Raw genomic sequence first — 22,761 nt, forward strand, 5'->3', positions numbered from 1 at the left:
GCCGAGGAGGGAGGGCAGCTCAGGGGATGCTGGCGGGCTGCAGGGGTGATGCTCTGCAGAGCTGTCACCCTGGGCTGGTGGGGCTGGCCCAGCAGAGCTCAGCAGGGAGGTCCTGTGAGCACCACAAATAGAAGCACTGAGTCACAAAACATCCTGAGCCGGAAGGGACACCCAAAATCCATCTCCAGGACAGCTTCAAGAATCCATCATTGAGAGTGTCCAAACCCCATGTCCAAGAATCCCATCATGTACCCGAGAGTGTCCAAACACTCCCTGAACCCTGGCACTGGTGCTGCCCAAAACACCAGCTCAGAGCAGTGGGGACAGATGCATTTAACCCTGCTGAGCATTTAAATCGTGCTCCTTTGGGAAGTGCCGTGTCCCTGGTGATGTTTAGGGGGCTGCAGTGCACCCCCACAGCTGGGATCATTCCCTGCTTCTCCTGTTCCCTGGGGAATCAGGCTGCTGATGTTCATGCCTGTGTTTGATCCTGCTGTCCTGCAGCCCAGTGCAGCTCCCTGCTCTCACAGCAGCTGCCTGACACCCAGCTTGTCTTCCCAAACTGTCAGGGAATTTGCAGGGAATTTTCAGACCCCATCCCAAGTATTTCTGGCTCCCCTTCCTCATCCCTCTCTGTTCCAGTGAGCATTCCCAGGAGGGAGCTATGAGCCAGCAGCTCCAAGAGGTGGAAATTCTGCTGCAAGTGCTGGTTTGGGGAATAAATCACCTTTACAAGCTGATTTCCATCGTCCCCTGCTGCTCTGACACAGGGACAGTGGCTTTGCCATGCTCTGCTGGGTAACCTGGGCCTTGCTGCAGCTCAGGTGAGCATCCCTCCATCCCTGTGCTGTTTAACAACCCTGTCCCTCCCTGCAGAGCTGGACCGGGGCCTGACTGAGCCTCAGATCCAGGTGATTTGCCGCCAGATGTTGGAGGCTCTCCACTACCTGCACAGCAAAAGGATCATCCACAGGGACCTGAAGGCTGGCAACGTGCTCCTCACCCAGGATGGGGACATCAAGCTGGGTGAGTCCATCCCTGGCACCACCCCGTGCTCCAGCAAGGACAGCTGGGGCTGGATCTGTGGGGTTGGGATGTCTCTGAGTGTGTTGGGATTGAGGGATGCTCCTCTGCTGCCCGAGGGGAGCAGCAGGACAAGGAGGGGTGTGGGAACCCCGGCCTGGTTCAGGGGTTCCCTGTGCTGGAAAAGTCTCTCCTCCCACCCGAGCTTCCAAAGAAAGGCTCAGCAGTCTCTGTTGTTGGTCTCAAGGCAGTTTATTGCAAGTTATCTAAAAGATTTTCTCCTTGGGCTGCTGTGGTTTGCTCAGAGCTCAGGCAGAGGCACACACACACCCTGACATCCTCTCTGACCCCGACTGCTTCTTCTCTCCCACCCAGGGCTGCTGCTCTCTTTTATATGGGACATTACGTGTTACATGTTTGTAGTTTTTCCCAATGCCTATTACCTATATTAAATGGTGATTTTCTATCTTTTATATGGTACATTACGTGTTACATGGTTACAGTTTTTCACAATGCCTATTACCTATATTAAATGGTGCTTTTCTACTCTAAACCAACCTGTGAGTGCCAACATCACCAAGAACATGGAGGCAAGGATGAAGAAAGAGGAGGAACAGGACCAGCCTACATTCCTCCATCTTAAAACTTCTGACCCCCGTGTTCAAAACCAAACCCCCCTGTACAGGTGCTAAACCCCCCTGTACAACACTAAAAAATTCTTCCCTCTACTTCGTAACTACTTCTACTATAATATCTAAACTTTTGTGACTTCTTGTTCTTCCTGCAAGGTTGGTAACTCATTCCATGGCTCAAACCCAAAATCCCAGCTGTTTGCAGCTGCCTGCCGGGGTCTCAAATGCTTCTGATCTGAACCCAGAACATCCAAAAATGTCTGAGGGACATTTGGAGTTCCAGCAGAGGGGACGGTTTTGTTCCAGGGAAGAGCTCCATGCTGTGCTGAGCCCTCAGGGCACAGCCACGCTCAGGCCCCTGATGGATTTTTCTTCCCTGAGTTTGTTTAATCCCTCTCTGGACCCATTTCTGTGCGGTTTGGCCTGCTGAGCATCCTGTGCAGGGTGCCAGCTGGCAGGGCTGGGAGCTGGGAGAATTCCTCTTATCTGCACAGCAGGTTTGGTGGTGACAGGGGGAGCCTTGCCAAAGGGTTCCTTTGCCAGCCCGCTCTGCTTTGGAACTCAATTGGCACCCCACGAGCTGCTGGGCGAGGATTTATCATCAGGAGGTGCTCAGAGGGTGACCCCCAGGCAGGGACACCCCGAGCTCAGGCTGGGGATGGGTGACAGCTCCTCCAGCTGCCACCAGGGCTGTCCTGGAGAGCAAACTCAGGACCCTCTGCAGGTCTGACCAACTTAATTTGGGTTGACTTCAGCTCAGGGAGAAGCATCTTGCAGTGGCTGGAGGGGAGAGAAGGAATGCAACAGCAGTTTGGGTTTTCTGCTCGAAAATTGAGCTTCTTGCTAGGAAATAAGTCCTGAAATCTGCTGTGGAGGAATGCAACAGCACTTTGGTTTTTCTGCTCTAAAATCGAGCTTCTTGCTAGGAAATAAGTCCTGAAATCTGCCACGGAGCTGCTTTTGCATGCAAAATAGAGCTCCATTTCCCCCTAGACGTGTAAGGTTTGGCAGGAGGGGATTGCTGTGCCTGTTTTATAGTACATGGGAGAGGAAAATCCTGGGGGTCGTGTACCCCAAACCAAGTTCAATTCCTGATGCTCAGCTCGGAGGACACAGCATCATGTTCTTGCCTCCAGTGTGTGCTGTTTGCTTTCCAGTCTGTGTCTCAGCCAAGTGTGCTAACTCAGAAGGGTTTTGCAGCTTTCCTCTGGCCTCTAATGTTACTGCTCTTTGCAGCTGACTTTGGAGTGTCTGCCAAGAACATGAAAACCCTGCAGAAGCGAGATTCCTTCATTGGGACCCCTTACTGGTGAGTCCCCTGCTCACGAAGGGCTTCGCTCCTGAAAATCAGGATTTGCTCTCAAGCTTTGGGGTGTGTTGGACCACGGGGGTGGGAGGATCTCAGTGAGGATTCTTGGCCATTTTCTGCCCGTTTCAGGGCTTTTCCTTGCCTGAGCAGAGCTGTGAGCAGCCTCGGTGATGTGGGAGCTGTGTGTGCTGCCGAGGGGTCACACGAGTGTGCTCTCCCCACCCCGGGGCTCAGAGGGGCTTTGAAGCCACTCCAAGCACGTGGGAACGAGTCCCTGTCCCAGAAACACAACCTCTAAATCACCCAGCCTGCCGAGGGAGCGGAATTGCAGGGATTAATTGATGCTCTGAGGACATGTCCGTGCCAGATGTCAACGGCCGGGGGGATTGCAGGGGCTGCTCTGAGGAGGAGGGAGGGGGCTGCACCCCTGGAAAAGATGCTGCTGCTTCTGAAACCCAGAGCTGGGGGGGAAAAGTTGTGATTTCTGCAGCTCTGGGATGTAAAAGCTGTGTTTTCTGCAGCTCTGGGGGGAAAAAGCTGTGTTTTATGCAGCACATGGGGGGAAAAGCTGTGTTTCATGCAGCACTGGGAGGTAAAAGCTGTGTTTTCTGCAGATCTGGGAGGTAAAAGCTGTTTTCTGCAGCTCTGGGATGTAAAAGCTGTGTTTTCTGCAGCTCTGGGAGGGAAAAGCTGTGGGGGAAAGCTGCATTTTCTGCAGCACTGGGGGAAAAAGCTGTGTTTTCTGCAGCTTTGGGGGGAAAAAGCTGTGTTTTCTGCAGCACTGGGAGGTTAAAGCTGTGTTTTCTGCAGCTCTGGGGGTTGTTTGAAGGGTCTCAATGCTGCTGCCAGGCTCGCACTGGACAGCACTGGTGCCACCCCAGCCCTGCTCTGCCCTTCTTGGCAGGATGGCCCCGGAGGTGGTGATGTGTGAGACCATGAAGGACACCCCCTACGACTACAAGGCTGACATCTGGTCCCTGGGGATCACCCTGATCGAGATGGCCCAGATTGAGCCCCCCCACCACGAGCTGAACCCCATGAGGGTCCTGCTGAAGATCGCCAAGTCCGACCCGCCCGCGCTCAGCTGCCCTTCCAAATGGTGAGGGGGCAGCACAGGGAGCATCTCCCAGCTCACACACGGAGGAAAAACAGTTGTTTCCAGCAGGTTTCTTTCATTTGAGTAGGGTTTTAGCTGTATTCCGGGCCCAGCTGTGTGCAGGGGGCTGGGGGCAGGATGCTCACACTGTGCTCACAGGCAGCACAGGGAGAGCTGCTGCCCACCCACAGACCCCCCAAAACCAGGGCTGATCTCTTGGTTCTCCTCAAAACAACCTGTGTGCAAGACAGACAGATTTTTCTCTAAAGCTGGACGTGGCCAGGAGCTCCAGAGCTGCTTTCCATGAAGTCTGGAAAGCCACTTCTGCATGTAAAAGAAAGCTAGCCAGTTAATTTAAAGAAAACTAGCTTGTTAATTTTTATTTCTTTATTTATTGTATTAATTTACTTATATTAATTCATTTAATATTAATTAAATTAATTTATTAATTTGTAAATGATAAAAGCTGCTACAGGTCAGCCAGCAGCAAGTGACTGGCAGAGCCCTGGAGTCACAGAGCCACTGTGACAGGCAGCAGGCAGGCTGGGAACGCTGCCTCTGCAGCTGCCCAGAAGCCAGAAGTGACATCAGGGCCACGCTCTGGAGCTCAGAGCTGCACTTTGCAGGCTGAGGGTGCCCTCCTATGGGGTTCCTGGTCCTTCACAGCCACCCTTTCCCTCTGAGGCTTGTCCCCAAGCAGCCCCTGCCATGGGGCCAGCTGCCGTGTCCTGCCCTGCCTCTGCCTGTGCCTGGGGCTCAGGGGCTGGGGCTCAGTCCCCACCACCTGCTGCCAGCACAAATAAAGGCAAAACTTCTCCCTGACCTGGCCCTGTCGTTGCTTCTTGAACAAATAATCAGAATTACCGAGCACAGGCTTTCCCATGGGAGCAAAATGCTGATTATGGCCAAGCTGGGACAGAAGCTGCTGAGGGATCAAGCTGATCCCTCTGCTATTTGAGGCCTTTCCTCTGCTGAATTTCTCACCACCAGCTGTGTTTTAAGGTCCCTGGAGTTCAGAGATTTCCTGAAGAAGGCGCTGGACAAGAACCCAGAGACCCGGCCCAGTGCTGCCCAGCTGCTGGAGGTAGGGACCACATCGGATTCAGATTATTTCTGTCATCTTTAGAAAGCTCATAGCACTTTTCAGCCATTAAAACTCTCCAAAGAGGAGCAGCAATGTTTTTCCCTTTGGAGCAAGCTGCAGAGCCCCTGTGGGCACCATCTGGAGCAGAAGCAGCTCCTACAGCTCGGGCTGTACCTGCTTAGCCACGATTGAAATTCAATTTCTTTCCTCCTGTCCCTTCCCAAAATCACAGAAACACCTGGAAGCTGCTATTTCCTGTTGGAATCTTGGTATTTAAATGATCTTGAGATTGTAGAAAGTCTCTGTCTGTCAGCCCCGCTGCCAAAGAAGAAGTTGTAATTAATCTGTGCTGGTTTCCAGGTTGTTTATTCTGTTGATCTCTCACATGTTCTGCTGCCCTGCCCAGCTCTGTCCTGCAGGGCAGCGTGTGGGGCTCTGCCCTCAGTGGGATGTGACAAACATTAAATACCAGAAACTCCCTGGGCTGCATTTACAAGAACGTGCCAATATCTGTCACCTACGTTGGACAGTGTGTCCCCAGCCTGAACCAACAGAAAAATGCCAACACCACAGTGAGACATGGAGGGCATGAAGAAGGAGAAAAAGGACAAGGCACACCCAATTTCCTCCAGCTTGTCCCCTTTGGACCCCTCATCTAGAATCCTAAAATTTTACTTTTGCACCCATGCCACACTTAATTATTACTGATATCAAACACTCAGAGCTGGTAATTGATCCTGTAAGATTGAAAACTCTTTTCCATGGCCAGAGATCACAGCCAGTGTCTCTGGGGGCTCTGTCCAGGGGGTTCCTGACCCCTGCCAGGGCAGCCAGAGGATTCCCTGGATTCCCACAGGTCCCTCCTGGCTGCAGCTCCCTCAGTGTGTGCTGGTGCAGAGCCCAGCCCTGCCTTCAGTGCAGCTCAGCACTGTGAGCACTGTGATTCCACTGTGAGAACAGCCCCATTCCAATTCAACCTTCCCCTGCAGGAATGTGGGTTTTGTTGACCGAGTAAATCAGTTACTTTTTGTTTATTAAAAAGGAAAAAAAAAATTAGAAGTTTTTTGTTTTTTTTTTTTAATTCGTTTAAAAGACATTTCATAGGGCTTTATGGACTTTAAGCTTAAAGATAGCTAATTGGACAGAATTAAAAAGTTTTGTTTAAGGAATTTACTAGAAAAAGAAGAGAACAAAAGAAGTAAATTGCTTTTGTGAAGTGTTTAAGTAAGAATAAGTCTTTTGCTTTGGTTTGGGGTTTTTTTTTTTGTAGAGTTTTTTTATTTTGCTATTTATTAAGACTTTCTGGTTTTAACACTGTTACAAGAGTAATTTTGCTTTTTTTATTCTACTTGAAGTAGCTAAGTTATTAAAGTTCTAATGCTTATCTCTAAGAGCGTATAAGGTTTAGTTTGAAGAGAAAAAGCATTATTCCCCCAAGCTCTCTTTGCTCCCAGGCATCCTGCAGCCTGCTCCTGGGCACATGTCCCCTTGTTTAAAGCTGCTGCTTTTTTTGGGGGGGGGTGCTGCTGCCATAAAGCAGCTTTGGGGAGCCTCTGTGTGCAGAGTGTGCCCTGAACATCAGCCCCACTTCGTCCTGTGAGCTCCTCTGGGGGTAAAACCCCAGTGACACTGGCAGGAAGCACACCCTCGGCTCTTGGAAAGCCAGGAGCCATCCTTGGGCTCTCAAGGGGTGACTTTGGCCAGCTGACATTTGCCCTGTGCTCGGTTTTCAGCATCCCTTCGTCAGCAAGGTCAGCAGCAACAGGGCCCTGCGGGAGCTGGTGGCCGAGGCCAAGGCTGAGGTGATGGAGGAGATCGAGGACAGCCGGGATGAAGCCGAGGAGGATGACTCCTCGGAGTCTGCCTCGGTGAGCGGCTTCACCACTCTGCCTCTGCTGGGGGAAAGAACCTGGCGGTCTTTTCAGCTTCCAAAAACCTCTTCTGGGTCACATCGGGTGCAGGGGAAGTGGTTGCTTGGCCAGGGAAGGGTTGGGTTTTGGAGGCTGCCAAGGGCATGGAGAAATAATGGTGCTGGGGGGTGGCCCAGGGCCCACTCACAGGAGGGGCTCATGGAAAGTGGTGAACAAACAAAAGGAAAAGGGGAAAGAAGAGGAAAATAAGCCCTGATGCAGGCTGGAGAAACGGGAGGTGGAGGCACCACCAGCCTGAGGAGGGAGCCGGGCAGATCTGCCCCTGGGCTTGGCTCTTTGAAGGGGACATCTCAGAGCTGCCTGGGGACATGTCTTGACCTCCCTCCTCTGTCACAAAGGGAAGTGGCTCATCCACAGTGGGGTTAACCATGGGAACAGCAGTTTGGTGTGCAAATTCCTCATCTGCCTCTTAAGGACCTGCACGTTCTGGGGCTTTCTTACTGTTCCTCTTCCTTCAACCCAGGATTCTTGGGGCCACAAATGTGGGGAAAGATGGAAACATTCCAGGGCAGATGTCCTAAAAGGGAAATTTCCTCCCAGTTTAGTTGAGGATGACTTTGCTCTGCCTTGTAGCCCTTGCAGTTGTGTTGAGTGGTGGTGCCAAGCCCAACCTCTGTCCTTCCCTGTCCTTGCAGCCCCCCGGGAAGCACAAGCGGGACTCCTCCGAGGTGAGCCAGCTGAGTTTGGATGGGGAGAAACCTCCGGAGCCGTCCTTGCCCAAAGCTGTGAACGGCTCCGTGGGGACTGGCAAGGACACCACAGAGGGTCAGAGCCACCAAGTCTCAGATAAAGGGATGAGCAGTGACAAGCTGGAGAGCAACCACTCCACAAAACCCAGCTCGGCCTCCTCGGCCACCCCGGACATCATCCTGCAGCCGGGACATTTGGGAAACTCAGCGGAGGGAAACAAGGAGCCCAGGCTGGGCAGGGAGGAGAGGAAGAGCCTTGGAGAGAGGAAGAGCATTGAGGAGGGGAAGAGTCTTGAGGAGAGGAAGAGCCTTGGAGAGAGGAAGAGCATTGAGGAGAGGAAGAGCATTGTGGAGGGGAAGAGTCTTGGAGAGAGGAAGAGCCTTGGAGAAAGGAAGAGCACTGAGGAGAGGAAGAGCATCGGGGAGAGGAAGAGCATGGTGGAGCGACCAGAGAGTGTTTTCCTGGAGAACTTCAGCGAGGAGAAGCTGGCCAATGGAAGCCTGGAGCCCCTGGGGCCGTTCCCCCGCTCCAAAAGGGACTCGGATTCTGGCAGCACCTCGGCCTCCGAGAGCATGGACCTCACCATCTCCTTGTCTGCTGACCTGTCCCTCAACAGGGAGAGCGGCTCCATCTCCCTCAAGGTGAGAGTGGTGCCAGAGGGTGCTGGAGAACATGCAGGAGGGAGGAACCTTTCCCTAGGAAAAGCTTTCCAGGGTTTGTTTTCCACATTGTCTGTCCCAGCTGGGCTCAGGACAGCACAGCTGGACTGAGCTGTGCCAGGGGGATGTGGCATGTCCTCAAGTGAAGGAGAAGCTCTTGGTGGAGCTGCTGTGAAGGTTCATGTGTCCTCTTCTGTGCCAGACCACTGAATCTAGGGGAAATCTGGTGTCTTGTGTCTATTTTGTGTGAAGCAACCACGCCATGACCCTGACTTGTCCTTGCTCAAGGGTGAAACCCCAAAAGTGACTTCCTAAACTTTATTTATAGCCCATCACTCTTCCTTAGAACACCTGATCCCAGGAAAAAGTTCATCTGGGCTTGTGCCTCTCAATTTCCCCAAGCTGCCTGGCCTGGTTTGTGTCAGCAGGGACTGCACAAAGACTTCCCAGGCTTCTTGGCTTTTGCTGAAGCTTCCTGGAGGCTGGGAATGCTTGACCTGGAGCTGCCCAGGTCAGCAGGGCTTAGAGGAAGAGGCAAAATAGCTGGAATGGTTATTTGCTGAGCTCCAGGAGAAGGAATGCTGTGACTTGAGGGGGCAGAGGGATGTGTTGCACAAGATCTTTGTCACATTGCCTGCATGAGTGAGAACTTCCCAGCACAGAAACGTGCCTAAAAACCTTTCTTGGCAAAACCTTCCCCACCTCCTGCTGGGAGCTGGAGAGCCAACATCCCCCAGAGCAGTCTGCAATCCCTAATGATTGGAAATGTGATGCTCTCGCACAGGAATTTCCTCCTCCTCCTCCTTTCCAGGACACCTGGAATCCTTGAGCAGGAGGAATACGATGCCACACAGAGATTTGCTCTCTGAGTCAGCCCTTTAGAAGGGGAAAGGAGTTGTTTGGGTTTTTCAGGGAGTGAGCCATGTCAGATCATGGTGAGGAAGGGTCTTTGGGAGGTGGGTCAGGTTTCTTCAGGGTGGAAGTCCCGCTGCTCCGTGGTTTGGTAGCCAGGCTGGATCTCCAAATTCACTGATGGTTTGTGCTCCATGTGGTTTCCTTCTGTGTGCTCCTCATGAATAACAGAGCATTGAAATTGCTCTGAGGGCTCCAGCCCAGCTGTTGCAGCCCTGGGGAGCTGCTTCACGGGCCCCTCCTTCCCTCCCTGCCCACCCCAGGACTCCCAGATGCACAAGAAGACCCTGAAACGCACCCGCAAGTTCGTGGTGGACGGGGTGGAGGTGAGCGTCACCACCTCCAAGATCATCAGCGAGGACGAGAAGAAGGATGAAGAAATGAGGTTCCTCAGGCAAGTGAGGCACTGGGATGGAGGGAGGGCAGGGTTTTCTTCTCTGTGAGCTCATGCAGGGGCAACCCAAAGTCCTCTTGTCTTCTGTCTTGGTCCTGCTTGGACAGGGGAAGGAGGGATGCACCTCAAGATGCAGCAAGACTGTGACAAGGGGAGGTTTGTTGTGGCCGGCTCTGTCCTCTGGGAAGGACTGACTATGTCCCCAGGGCTGCAGATGCCTGGCTCAGTGGAAATTAACTCAGCAATCTTCTCAAGATGTTCCTCTCCCTTTTGCTCTCGAATCTCCTCAGACTTCATTAACAGAAGGGCCAAGGGAGTTGTAAACTCCTGGAGCATTATTTAACATTCATGGGTGTATCCTCCCTCTTTGATGACTCCTTTGCAGATCTTACAGCTCTCAAACCTCCCTGACTTATTCTCAGAAAGAGGAGCTGCTGTTCCTAGCACTGAAATGAAAAGGCCCTTAAAATAATTGAAATACAAATTGTTTCATTTGATGCCCAATTCCAGGCTCCCTCGTGCTGCTCTCGGGGGCTCCCTGAGAGGATAATTTGTCCTAAACACTGTGTCCCTGTGGCTGCTTTATTCCTCAGCCCCAATATCAGATTTATGTAAAAGCTCATTAGCAGAGCTCATTTACTGGTGAGCTGGATGAGGGGAAGGATGCAATGTCATCACAGAAGTGTCAGAATTTGGGAAAACTGCACTTTTTGCTACTCAGGTGTGAATAAGAATGGATACAGAGCACAGAGGTCAGGCCAGAGCAGTCCAGCTTGGCGTTTGAGGACCAGTGGGCACTAACCCAGCTGGCACAATGGGTATTTGGGTTGCTGGGGGACACCAGAGCCTGCAGAATCACCTCAGGAGCCTTGCCAGGGCTTGTTTGGGAAGCTGTGAATGCTAGCAGGCCCCACCTGTGGGAACTGATGGTTTTCCAGCAGTTCCCAACAGTGGCATCCTGCTTCCTGCAGCGTCCCAGCACCTGGAGCAGGGATTTCCTCGGGGTTCAGAAGGTCAGGGTGACCCCAAGATTGTGGAGTCCTCATTCCCTTAGCCCATGCAGCCAAAGAAGGAGGCTGGAATGCTTCCAATTGTGTTTTCAAGGTTGTTTATTTCTTCTTTATATCTACAACATTCTTTCTCTGACCTGCCGAGCTCTGGCCAGAAAGGAACCCATGGCAATCTGCCCCTGGGCCTTGGGCAGCTCCCACCTTATTTACTCAAAACTACATGTGTATCTTTGAAATTTATTATCAATTCCCATCACCCATGTTGGACTGTGAATCTCTGCCTTAAACCAATGGAAAAGTGTCACCATCACACCAGGACATGGAGGACAAGAAGGAGGAAAAGAAGGTTAGGACACGCCCAAATTCCTCCATCTTGAACCCTATTCTAAAAATCCCAAAATTCTACTTTTCCACTCTGTGTTAGTTCAAATATCAGACTACTCAAACCCTTGTGGCTTGTAATTCCTGATACAAAATTGACGGCTTTCCACGGGCTAAAATCGAAGCCACAGGTGTTTTTTGACTTTGTGTCAAGGTCTCTGAGCCCCCTGCCAGGGTCTGGGGACAGCCAGGGCAGCCAGAGGGATGTGCTGGGCTCTGACAGAGGTGCAGCTTCCACTCCCTGCTGGGATGCTCTGCCTGTGCTTGTGCCCATCTCTGCACGCCTGACCCTGCCTCTCTCTGTCCCCCTGCCCCACCCCGGCCCTCTGCAGGCGCCAGGAGCTGCGGGAGCTGCGTCTCCTGCAGAAGGAGGAGCACAGGAACCAGGCCCAGCTGAACAGCAAGCACCAGCTGCAGCAGGAGCAGATGCTGCGGCGCTTCGAGCAGGAAATGATGGTAGGAGGGCAGGGAAAACCCCCGGGAATCAGCTGGGATCCCAACTCCTCTGCAGGGGCCCAACACGGGGATGTTCTCCGGGTTGCAACAACCTTGGGCATCACAGGAACCCCTTTGGGATTTGAAACATGGATGGAGGTTTTGTGGGCATTGAGCAGCCTGCAGCTTGGGAAGCACTGGCAGCCTTTGCCTGGCAGGGTGTAGCTGGGAAAGGGTTGCTCTGGATTTTCCTCTTTAATGATCTTTTCTTTTATGTCTGTCCATGGCCACTGTGAGAAACAGTTTATAGTGCTGTTGTAATTAAAAAAGAAAAAAAACCAAACCTTTAAATAAAAAAGCAGCACAGCCTGAGTGTGACAGCAGGAAATCTGGCAAGGGTTTGAGAGTAAATTGAATAAACTGGGCTCACACACTTGGTCCCTTCTGTTGAAGTAAAACAATATTGTAGCTAATCACAGAATGGTTTGGGTTGGAAGGGACCTTAAAGATCTTCTCCTTCCATGGCACGAGGGCACTGCTGGAGCACAGAGCTCCAAACTTTGTGAGGTGCTGGTTGGAAGTTTCCCTCCTCTGTAAAGAGTCTCAATCCAAGCACAAACAATCCCTTGCCCCTTTTTTGCTTTTATTCTCTCTTTTCACTTTTCTTCTTAAACTTCTGAAAGGCGACGAAGCGAGAGCCCTAACCCTAACCTTTTCCTGGGCAGGCAAAGAAGAAGTTCTTCGACACGGAGCTGGAGAACCTGGAGCGGCAGCAGAAGCAGCAGATCGAGAGGATGGAGCAGGAGCACGCCCTGCGGCGGCGCGAGGAGGCCAAGCGCATCCGCCTGGAGCAGGAGCGCGACCACGGCCGCTTCCTGGAGCACCTCCGGCAGATGAAGAAGGAGGTGAGAACTGGGGCTGCGAGGGAGGGGAGATGCCTTCCTGCACCTCTTTCTGCCTGGGAAGTTCAGCATTTCTCGTGGAAGAACTTGAGAGGAAAGCGGTTGGAGTTTTATAAGGAAACTCTTGATTCTGGGTGGTTCTTGAGGTGGTTTTGGGTGATTCCTCAGGTGGTTTTCGGTGATTGCTCAGGTGTTTTTGGGTGATTCCTTGTGTTTTTCGGTGATTCCTGAGGTGCCTTTTGGGTGATTCCTGAGGTGGTTTTGGGAGGTTCTGAGGTGCTTTTGGGCTATTCCTGAGGTGCATTTGGGTGATTCCTCGTGTTTTTGGGTGATTCCTGAGGTGCTTTTGGGTGGTTCTTGAGGTGTTTTTAGGTGGTTCCTGATTTGGGTGATTCCTCAGGTGGTTTTGGGTGATTCCTCAGGTGTTTTTAGGTTATTCTTCATGTTTTTGGGTGATTCCTGAGGTGCCTTTTGGGTGATTCCTCAGGTGTTTTTGGGTGATTCCTGAAGGCCTTTTGAAGATTCCTGAAGTGTTTTTGGATGATTCCTGAGATGCTTTTGGGAAATTCCTGAGGTGGTTTAGGTTTTGGGTGATTCCTGTGGTGGTTTAGGTTTTGGGTGATTCCTGAGGGCCTTTTGAAGATTCCTGACATGGTTTTGGATGATTCCTGAGATGACTCTGGGTGATTCCTGAGGTGGTTTTGGGTAATTCCTGAGGGCCTTTTTGAAGATTCCTGAGCTGCTCAGTGACTGGAGGTAGGGTTGTTCCTGGCCTGAAGTGCCCTGCAGGGAAATTTAATTCTTCTCCCCACAGGTCAAGAACGAGGTTGAGAAGCTGCCACGGCAGCAGCGCAAAGGGAACCTGAAGACGAAGATGGACGACTTCACCCAGAAAAAACAAACCATGGTGAGACTCAGGGAAGATCCCCCCCAGTTCCAAGACTGTAAACGTGCAGCAGAATAAAGCATCCTTCCTACTGGTGGGACTGGCGGGTTCTGAAGCACCAGCAGCTGCTTTCCAGGCTGCAGCAGAAGGAAGGCTCACGGTGGCACTGCTGGTTTGTTAACAGGAACAGGAGTTTTTGGCCAAGCAGAAGGAGGACCTGGAGCAGGCCATGAAGAACATCATAGCCCAGAACAAAAGAGAGATCTGTGACAAGGAGCGTGAGTGCCTCAACAAGAAGCAGCAGCTGATGAGAGGTGGGTGGCAAAGGCTGAGAGGGAGGGGAGGGAGTGCTGCAACCATGGGTTTATCCAGCCCTGGCTCTGCCCACGCAGCAGATGCTGTGCCAGAGTTGCAAGCTGGCAGGATGGGATGTGGAAAAAAAACCAGCCTTGCCAGGTCCTGTCTAAATGTTTAACAATAATAATACTTAGTGCTTTAATCTTCAGAGTGCTTTCCAAATATGAAGCAATTAGGCTTCATAATGGCAAGAAATCAGGTTCCAATATGGTTTGCAACCAGTTTCTCCTGGAAAACAGGAGGTGAATGATCACCCCTGACTTCTGCTGCGCTGTTGGTGTGCACAGAGGTCTCTCGAGCTTGGGACACTTTGTGTGAGCAGGATGAGAGGCCAGGGTGGGTGATCTCCTGCTCCTTCTCCTCCCCACAGACCGGGAAGCTTGCATCTGGGATCTGGAAGAGCGTCAGCAGCAGGAGAAGCACCAGCTCATCAAGCAGCAGCTGAAGGACCAATATTTCCTCCAGAGACACGAGCTGCTCCGGAAGCATGAGAAGGTGAAGGCTTTGCACCTTCCCACTCTGGTGTGGGTCAGCAAATCTCCAGGTGTCCCTGGGTGTTTCCCTTCCAGGTTAAAAGGAGGGAAATCACCAAGGTGGTGTGTTCAATATGGGCCATTCACTTAAGAGCTGGACTCGATCCTTGTGGATCCCTCCCAACTCAGAATATTCTGTAATTCTATGAATTCTGTAATTCTGTGGATTCTGTAATTCTAAGGGTGGGTTGTGAGCCAAAGGGCTTGGTCATTATTAGTGAAAAAGGACCAGAGTAAGGCTGGTATCAAGAAGGCAATGAGGCCTTCCTGCCTGGGAGGTGTGCTCTGTGTTGCGTGCATTTAATGTGCAAAAAGTTGGGAATTCTGGGGGGCTTTTCTGCAAATCTGCCACTGCCCAGGATTTGGCATGGTTGATTCCCAGAGCAGGGAGTGAAGACTGGCACTTCCAATCCCCTCTCCTCTGCTTTCCCAGCATGTTCAGTCCTTGCCATCCCCTCTTTTCCCTTTGGAGTGTCACCAGCCACTTCCAGGCTACTCCCAAAGTCTCGGGATCTGTGTGTTGGGATGACCCCAAGAGTGTAAAAGTCCTCATTTCCCAGCCCGTGCAGCCAAAGAAGGAGTCTGAAGTGCATAGGGTCAGCTTCTCGAGGTTGTTTATTTTCCCTTATCTAGAACATTCTTTCTCTGCCCTGCTGAGCTCTGTCCAGCAGCTCGGCCATGGCTTCTGTCTGCCCTCAGGGCAGTGTTTGCATTTTATATAAAAAACTACCTGTGATATGTTTACAATAACATGCCAATACCCATCATCTATGTTAGAGAGTGTGTCTGTGCCTTAAACCAACAGAAAGTGTCACCATCACACCAAGACATGGAGGGCAAGGAGAAGGAGAAGAAGGCCAGGACACGCCCAAATCCCTCCATCTTGACCCCTTGAACCCCATTCTAAGAACCCCAAAATTCTACTTTTTCACCCTTTGTTAATTCAACTACCACACTACTCAAACCCTTGTGGCTCGTAATTCCTCATACAAAATTGGAAGCTTTTCCCACGGGCTAAAATGGAAGCTGCAGGTGTTTGTGAGTCCGTGCCGGGGTCTGGAGCCAGCCAGGGCAGCCCGAGGGATGTGCTGGCCACCAGAGCTGCCCTCCAGCTGTCCCTGCTGTTCTGGGGGCTCTGGGGAGGCGTCCCTCCCCTCTGACCCCTGTGTCCTGCAGGAGAGGGAGCAGATGCAGCGCTACAACCAGCGCATGCTGGAGCAGCTGAAGGTGCGGCAGCAGCAGGAGAGGGCCCGGCTGCCCAAAATCCAGCGCAGCGAGGGCAAGACGCGCATGGCCATGTACAAGAAGAGCCTCCACATCCACTCCAGCGGCAGCGCCTCCGAGCAGAGGGAGAAGATCAAACAGGTCAGGGCCTGGAAAGGCACCAGGAGCTGAGGTTTGGCGTGGGGCGGGGAGAAAGCTGCGTTTTCCCAAATTCCTGTCTCCTGATTTTAACTTTCTGCTGGGTTAGAGGGCTCTGTTGTCGTGTGGTTTTCAGTCTCCATCGTGACTTGTATTGGGGGGTGTCATCCTGATTCTTAAGATTTTCTAAAGCCTTCTGAGTTTACATTCTGTTGGAGAACTTTCCCACACAATTTCTATGAACGACATATTGTTTACATTCTTTTATGGGGGTGGAGAAACTTGATGTACTAGTGGTTTGTCCAATGTCTTTGGAGAGGTGGCCCATTCACTCTCCAATCCAATGTCACCTTTGGGAAAGTATAAAAGTTGGATTCAGAGAATAAACTTCCTTCTTTACCTTGCAAATAGCAGGTGGCTCACGTCGTGCTTTCACGTGTCCTGTAGCGACAGGGGGGCAATACAAATTCCTTCTTTGCTCTGCCACAATGGAAGCTGGGCTGGTCTCTCGGGCAGCCCCAGAGGCCAGGGCGATGCTGCCCACACATTGCTTTTCTCTCTGCCAGTTTGCTCTGCAGGAGGAGAAGAGGCAGAAAGCAGAGCGGCTGCACCAGCAGCAGAAGCACGAGACACAGATGAAGGACATGCAGGCCCAGTGTGAGAGCAACACCAGTGAGCTCCAGCATCTCCAGGTACTCATCCCTCACGGCTTGGTCTCCCAGAGCTGCCTGTGCAGCTCTCAGCCTCTGGAGAAGTGGCTGCAGAGGATTGTCAGGGGTTGATGTCCCCTTGCTCTTGCCTAGAGAGGTTTTTGTTGCTGTTGTCTAAACATGGAGCTCAGGGCTCTGAATGTCTCTGCCCAAGACAAATCCTGTTTGCCTGTAAGAAATAGATGTAGCTAAAGCTGAGAAACACTTATAATGTATTATAATTAAGAAATAATTAGCTTTGGATTGTAATAGCGTAAATAATAACATCTGTATTGTCTCACCATTCACATGAGACTGAAAATAGAATAAAAGTTTTTAAAACACCTCTCAGTTACCCCATCTCTAAGTCAGAAAAGAGCTTAATCCAACATTTGACCACTGGGTGCACAGTTCCAGCTGCTTGATGGGTGGTGTTGTGTTTGGTGATGTGTTTTCAGAATGAGAAGTGTCACCTCCTGATCGAGCACGAAACCCAGAAGCTGAAGTCCCTGGATGAGAGCCACAACCAGCACATGAAGGAGTGGCGGGACAAGCTGAGACCACGGAAGAAGGTGAGGCCTCCTGGCTGTGAGCAGGGTGTCCTGGCTGGCTGGCCAGAGGGGACAGTGCCCATAGCTCCAGAGCCATCTCAAACACAGCTCTCGTGTTGTTCTCTTTGCCCAAGGCCCTGGAGGACGAGCTGAACCAGAAGAAGCGTGAGCAGGAGATGTTCTTCAAGCTGAGCGAGGAGGCCGATGGACAGGTGCCGGTGTCCCCGACCAAACACGCCAAGTTCGTCCCCTTCAGCTCCTCAGAGAGCTTGTAACACCTGGCAGGCCACCAGCTGGTACTGGCCGTGTCCTCCTGGGCTGCAGCTTGGGGACAACTCGGACTGGGAAGAGCCTCTCGGCAGCCCCTTCTCACCCCAGCACCCGCCCGTCCCCGTGGCCTCTGCGCTGAGGGATGCTGGCTGCAACTTGGGCTGGCTTTCCCAGGAGCTCCAGGCTGGGAATTGGGGCAGGACCCTCTCTGGATTGCACTGGCACTGTTGGCTGGATGCTCACTGGGTTTGTCAGCTCAGACTGGAGCAGTGGCCGCTCTGATCAGGAGAAGCAGCCCCTCGGGGCAGGGCTGTCACCTCCCTCTCCACCGTGGCTGCTCCTGTCCCAGTCCTTTGCAAGGCCTGGCCTGGGCAGAGCAGCTCTGGCATTGTCTTAAATTTCACCTTGGCCTTAAACTTACTCCTCTGCACTGTGGCCCTTTTATTGCTGCAGAGAGACAGAGATTTGGGGGTTTTTTTGCCCAAGGAGGGCTGGGTTTTGTCTTTCCTCCTGCTCCCCACACAGACCGTGCCGAAAGGGGCTGGATGTCCTCCCAAAGATGCTTCTGCTCTTCCTTTGCTGCGAGCAGGGGCACGCAGCTCCTCTGGCACTGAGCTGTGGCTCTGTTATCAGAGGTTCTGGGCTGATTGCACTGCCCAGCTGGCTGCAGGCTCTGCTTCTGAGGGAGTGGAGGTGGCAGCTTGGGGACAGCGCTCAGTGCTGCGATGGAGCGTCTGCCACTGCCACTTTGGGGTGAGTGGGGCTGAAGGGTGTCACTGCCAGAGCTCTCATGATCACACAGGTGCTTGAGGCTGGTTTTTAGCTCTTTGCTGTGTGGGGCCATGTGGGTCAGCCAGCCTGGCAGCGGGTTATGGCTGCAGAGCATCGTTTGGGAGGAGCAAAGGAGCAGTGGAGCAAGGGAAGAGCAGATGCAAACGGGGCTCGTTGCTCCCAGCATCTCCTCGTCCACTGATGGCTCATCTCCTTGTGATGTGACACAGCTTTTTGGATGGTTTTCCTGGCTGGGAGTCGTGGCAGAGTGGCAGAGCAGGTTCTCTGTCCTTTCTGTCCCCCCCTCCTGCAGAAGGCAGGGCTTGGCTGAGCTGCTGGGTGGGACTGGGAGCACAGAGCTGGGGAGGGGTCAGGGACCTCACTGGCAGCACCTTCTTTACACAGCCCAAAGGTGTAAGGCAGCACTTAAGTTGTTTTGGTTTTTTTTTTTTTTTCTGGACAACGTTGTTTGTTTTAGACCTGTTTCTCTAGCAAGAAAAAAATACTCCTGCTTTAAAAAAAAATACAAGAAAAAAGTTGTTATTTCCAAGTCCCCTTTTGTTGATTTACTGGCATTTCAGGGAAAGGTGGTATGTGATGTGCCTCACTTCTAGGTACTGGGCTGAAGGAGGCAGCCCCCAGGTCTTTAATTCTGGATGTGGGGAGTGCATTTCCTAGCCTTTTAGAGCTCTTAATGCATATTTTTAAACTTCCTGCAGGCTAGCAAGGCTCTGTCTCTTTGGGCCATTCCGGGTTGCCTCTGATTTCACAGCAGTGATGTCTCTGTTAATGAACACAGGAAGGGTCCCTGCCCCACCTCCAAAGCGTGGGTGGCACCTTCCAGATGTGACAACACCAGGCTGGGAGCTGATGTAGGGTCAGTGACTGCAAAGGGATCTTCCTGAATGGGACAAGGAGACTCCTGACCCCCTTAGGAATGTTCCAGCAGCCCCAGGGGCTCTGGTTCTGGTCCTGCTGGAGCTGCTGGGTGCCAGGGTTGGGTGCCAGGGCTCAGGGGCCCTGCAGAAGCTGTCCTGAGCACACTGTCACCTCCCTCAGCTGAAGCTGGTGCCTTCTCCACCAGCCCAGGGAGCATCACCCTGCTCTGGGCACCCTGCAGCCATGAGGAAAGACTATTTCTGGGGGCTCTCCAAGCTGCTGCAATGCCCCCGTGGTAAATCAGTTATTCCTTCATCCAGTCCAGCTGATTTTCAGCTTGGACAGAGCATCACAGAGGCAGGAATGGCTCTGCCACCCCATTTTTGTAGTTTGTGTTCTCTCCCTGGGTGTGCCAGGCTCCAGTACCGTGTCCCTCACCTAGAATGGGGGCACATCATCTGACTGTCATGTTTACAGCATGGTTATCATTTCCCCTCCTTTCAAAAGAGGGTTTTTTGTTGTTCCCTGTTCAGTTAAACCCAGCTTGCTTTTCAGGGGGGGATGGGGCAAGATTTTTTAAAAATGTGTCTTCGAATAAAAAGGGGTTTTTTTAATATTTTGTAAAATATCTGCACCACGATGTAAAAAATAAAGAATAAATACTTCTCTAATAAAGTAACAGACAGAAACCTGGGCATGGCTCTGACTTTGTGCCTGGCTGCCAGCTGTGACCTCAGCTCAGCTTTGCTTCTGCTCTGGGTTTTACTGACTTCGAAAAACTCCTGGCATTCGAACTTTGCCAGGCTGAACCTCCGGTTCTTCAAAAGCGAGCTGGAGCCTCTGCTGCTGCTCAGGGCCATCCTTGGCACCAGGCTGGGATTCCGGGGGAGCTGCAGCGAGCAGGGATGGCTCCAGTGGTGCTGGGCTGACGCTGCTCGGTGAGGAGGGAGCACTGCACCCTGAGAGCCGAGCATCCTGCGGGCATCCTCCTCCTCCTGCAGCACCTGGCCCGGCTGTAACAGCAATCTCAGGCAAACGCTTCAGTTCCCTCCTTTTGGTGGGGCAGGGAGCACCCAGGGATGCTTCCCGTGCTCTTCCCGTGCTCTCCTCTGCTCAGGAGGAGGAAAAATTCATGATTTCCCAAGGGGAAGGGGAAGGGGAAGGGGAAAGAGGAGAGGGGAGGGGAAGGGAAGGGAGGGGAGATGAGATGATGAAAGAGGAAGAGAAGAGAAGAGAAGAGAAGAGAGAGAAGAGAAGAGAAGAGAAGAGAAGAGAAGAGAAGAGAAGAGAAGAGAAGAGAAGAGAAGAGAAGAGAAGAGAAGAGAAGAGAAGAGAAGAGAAGAGAAGAGAAGAGAAGAGAAGAGAAGAGAAGAGGGAGAGAAGAGGGAGAGAAGAAGAAAATTTCCCAGAGATATGGGAAATCTCTGCTTTATCCCCTGGGCTGCCCAGGAAAGCTCCCACCACAGAGCCCAAACGCCCTTTGTTCCCTGCTGAAACTTTTCACCTGCTGCACCCATTGATTCCTCTCAATCAAGAGGAATCAATTAATGTGGTGTGAAGGACACACCGCATTAAATTAGGGCAGCTTTGGCCATGGAGCTGGTGTGGGTTTGCCCTCAATTGTGGAAGGCTGTACCAGATTGAAAGCTGCCAATTTGACCTTGGATTTCCTGCAGGAAACGACCTTGTTGGCAGTGCCCACCCCAGGGAAAAGGGCAGGAGGTGAGTTCAGGTGAGGGGCTGAACAGGAGATGGAATTGGGAGTGTAAGTTGTTGCTGGTGAGGTTTTAAATGAGCAGGAGAGAAGGATAAGCAAAGCCTGAGGGCTTCTGTCTCCTTGCTCCACAGGGTGGTAAGGAATGGAGTAGCTGAGGACACCTAATTAATCATTTTGTTTATGCATAGCAGGACTGCACTGTCTCCTGGGACACGCTGGTCTCACTCGGTGTATCCCAGGGAAGCAGGAGATCTCCTGGGAATATTTAACTTCATCTGCACGTCCTTGGCAGTGCCTGAGGGGAGCTTCAACCACGAGGATTTAACATATATATACGTAAGTACTGTATATTCCAGAAATAACTGTTAACTACCATTTCATCCGGGTGCTAGGCTGAAAACAGAGCCAAAGCAAAAATAATTCTGAATTTTTAAAAACAGACCTGAGAGCCCTGAGAAGTTCCTGGTGCTGCAGCAGCTGCAGCATTCCCTGTGGTTCAGGTCCTGTCACATCTGGGCTCCAAACTCCTCTGGGCTGCCCAGGGGCTTTTGCAGTTGCTGATGCTGGAACTCTCTGGGGGAAGAAAAGCAGGGCAAGTGACAGAGCTCACCCTGGGTCAGGAGTGGATCCGTGTGGTGGAAAAGTCTCTCCTCCAACCTGAGCTTCCAAAGAAAGGCTCAGCAGTCTCTGTTGTTGGTCTCAAGGCAGTTTATTGCAAGTTATCTCAAAGATTTTCTCCTTGGGCTGCTGTGGTTTGCTCAGAGCTCAGGCAGAGGCACACACACACCCTGACATCCTCTCTGACCCCGACTGCTTCTTCTCTCCCACCCAGGGCTGCTGCTCTCTTTTATATGGGACATTACGTGTTACATGGTTACAGTTTTTCCCAATGCCTATTACCTATATTAAATGGTGCTTTTCTATCTTTTATATGGTACATTACGTGTTACATGTTCACAGTTTTTCCCAATGCCTATTACCTATATTAAATTGTGATTTTCTACTCTAAACCAATCTGTGAGTGCCAACATCACCAAGAACATGGAGGTGAGGAAGAAGAAAGAGGGAGGACAGGGCAGGCCCAAATCCCAAATCCATCTTAAAACCTCTGACCCCCATGTACAAAGTAAAAACCCCCCTGGACAGGTGCTAAAATCCCCCTGTACTACACTAAAAAGTTCTTCCCTCTACTTTGTAACTACTTCTACTCTAATATCTAAACTTCTGTGATTCTTGTTCTTCCTGGAAGGTTGGTAAATCATTCCATGGTTCAAACCCAAAATCACAGCTGTTTGCATCTGCCTGCCAGGGTCTCAAATGCTTCTGACCTGGGCCTGGAACCTCCAAAAATGTCTGAGGGACATTTTGAGCTCTGACAGGCAGGCAGGGAGAGTCTTGTGCCTGAGTTCTCTCCTCCCACGGTGCATCCCTGCTCCCTTTGTCTCTGCAGGAGCCCTTGAGAACCCTCTGCACCCTCTGCAGCCTCTGCGTGCTCCTGCTGCAGTGGCCACTGGTTTATTCCCCAAACTCCCCACGGCCCGAGCAATCCAAGCCTCCCTGGAGGTGCTGGCCCTGCCTTGCTGCTGGTGTTTGCTCTCCTGCCTGGGATGGGGCTGGATTTTGGGGACTCTGTGTCCTGGCAGCCCGTCCTGCACTGCTCCCTGCGATTTCCAGGCTGGCAGGAGCTGGATGCTCGCTGCTCTTCCTCTCGCTCACTAGATGGCACAACGCTGGAGCTCCTGAAGGCTTTCTGGCTCTTTTCCCTGCATTTGGCACTCTTTGGCATCCCTTCCACCAGATCCCTGCTTCTCCTCGGGGTTTCAGTGCTTTTCCAGCCTTGTCCTCAGGAGTTTCCCCATTTGAGGGCTCAGCATCCCCTGTGTGGGCTCTGCTCTCCCTGGGCAGGGTGGGCGCTGCCTGCTGCCAGCCTGGCTGTCGTGGGTGGCACCTAAACCCTGCATTCAGGGGTCACAGCAGTGGAAAATCATTCCTGGTGACAGCTGAGAATCAGAGAGATCGGGTCAAATGGGAAATCTCTGCTGGGCTGGGCTTCAGCTGCAGGGATGTCCTCTGTGGGGGTAGGAGCATCATTTTAGACTGATTTTTGTGAGGTGGCTCAGGGAGGATAAATGCATTTGTTCTGTACACAGGGAGGAGCAGGACATTCAGTCACCTGGCACCATCTCCCAGTGCCGGAATCTGAGGTATTGATGATTCTGAGATTGTAGAAAGTCTCTGATTTTCTGCCCCGCTGCCAAAGCAGAAGCCATAATTGCTCTGTGCTGGTT

General features: G+C 52.0%; 1 protein-coding gene across 1 annotated transcript in view; it reads left to right on the plus strand.

Annotated features, from left to right (window-relative positions):
* STK10 (serine/threonine kinase 10) overlaps window positions 1-19,445 on the plus strand; it is a 47,674-nt gene extending 28,229 nt beyond the window's left edge. The window contains exons 4-19 of the mRNA XM_077786646.1: window positions 877-1,026; window positions 2,892-2,964; window positions 3,869-4,063; window positions 5,063-5,144; window positions 6,878-7,012; window positions 7,711-8,406; window positions 9,600-9,730; window positions 11,454-11,577; window positions 12,282-12,461; window positions 13,273-13,365; window positions 13,529-13,658; window positions 14,072-14,196; window positions 15,411-15,599; window positions 16,163-16,288; window positions 16,744-16,857; window positions 16,971-19,445. Of these exons, the coding sequence (XP_077642772.1) occupies window positions 877-1,026; window positions 2,892-2,964; window positions 3,869-4,063; window positions 5,063-5,144; window positions 6,878-7,012; window positions 7,711-8,406; window positions 9,600-9,730; window positions 11,454-11,577; window positions 12,282-12,461; window positions 13,273-13,365; window positions 13,529-13,658; window positions 14,072-14,196; window positions 15,411-15,599; window positions 16,163-16,288; window positions 16,744-16,857; window positions 16,971-17,111 (2,684 nt within the window). The 3' untranslated portion in view covers window positions 17,112-19,445. The remainder of the gene's footprint in view (window positions 1-876; window positions 1,027-2,891; window positions 2,965-3,868; window positions 4,064-5,062; window positions 5,145-6,877; window positions 7,013-7,710; window positions 8,407-9,599; window positions 9,731-11,453; window positions 11,578-12,281; window positions 12,462-13,272; window positions 13,366-13,528; window positions 13,659-14,071; window positions 14,197-15,410; window positions 15,600-16,162; window positions 16,289-16,743; window positions 16,858-16,970) is intronic.
* Window positions 19,446-22,761: the final 3,316 nt, after the last annotated feature.

The sequence above is a fragment of the Lonchura striata genome, chromosome 15 (genome assembly GCF_046129695.1).
Source record: "Lonchura striata isolate bLonStr1 chromosome 15, bLonStr1.mat, whole genome shotgun sequence".
In the NCBI taxonomy this organism is placed as follows: domain Eukaryota; kingdom Metazoa; phylum Chordata; class Aves; order Passeriformes; family Estrildidae; genus Lonchura; species Lonchura striata.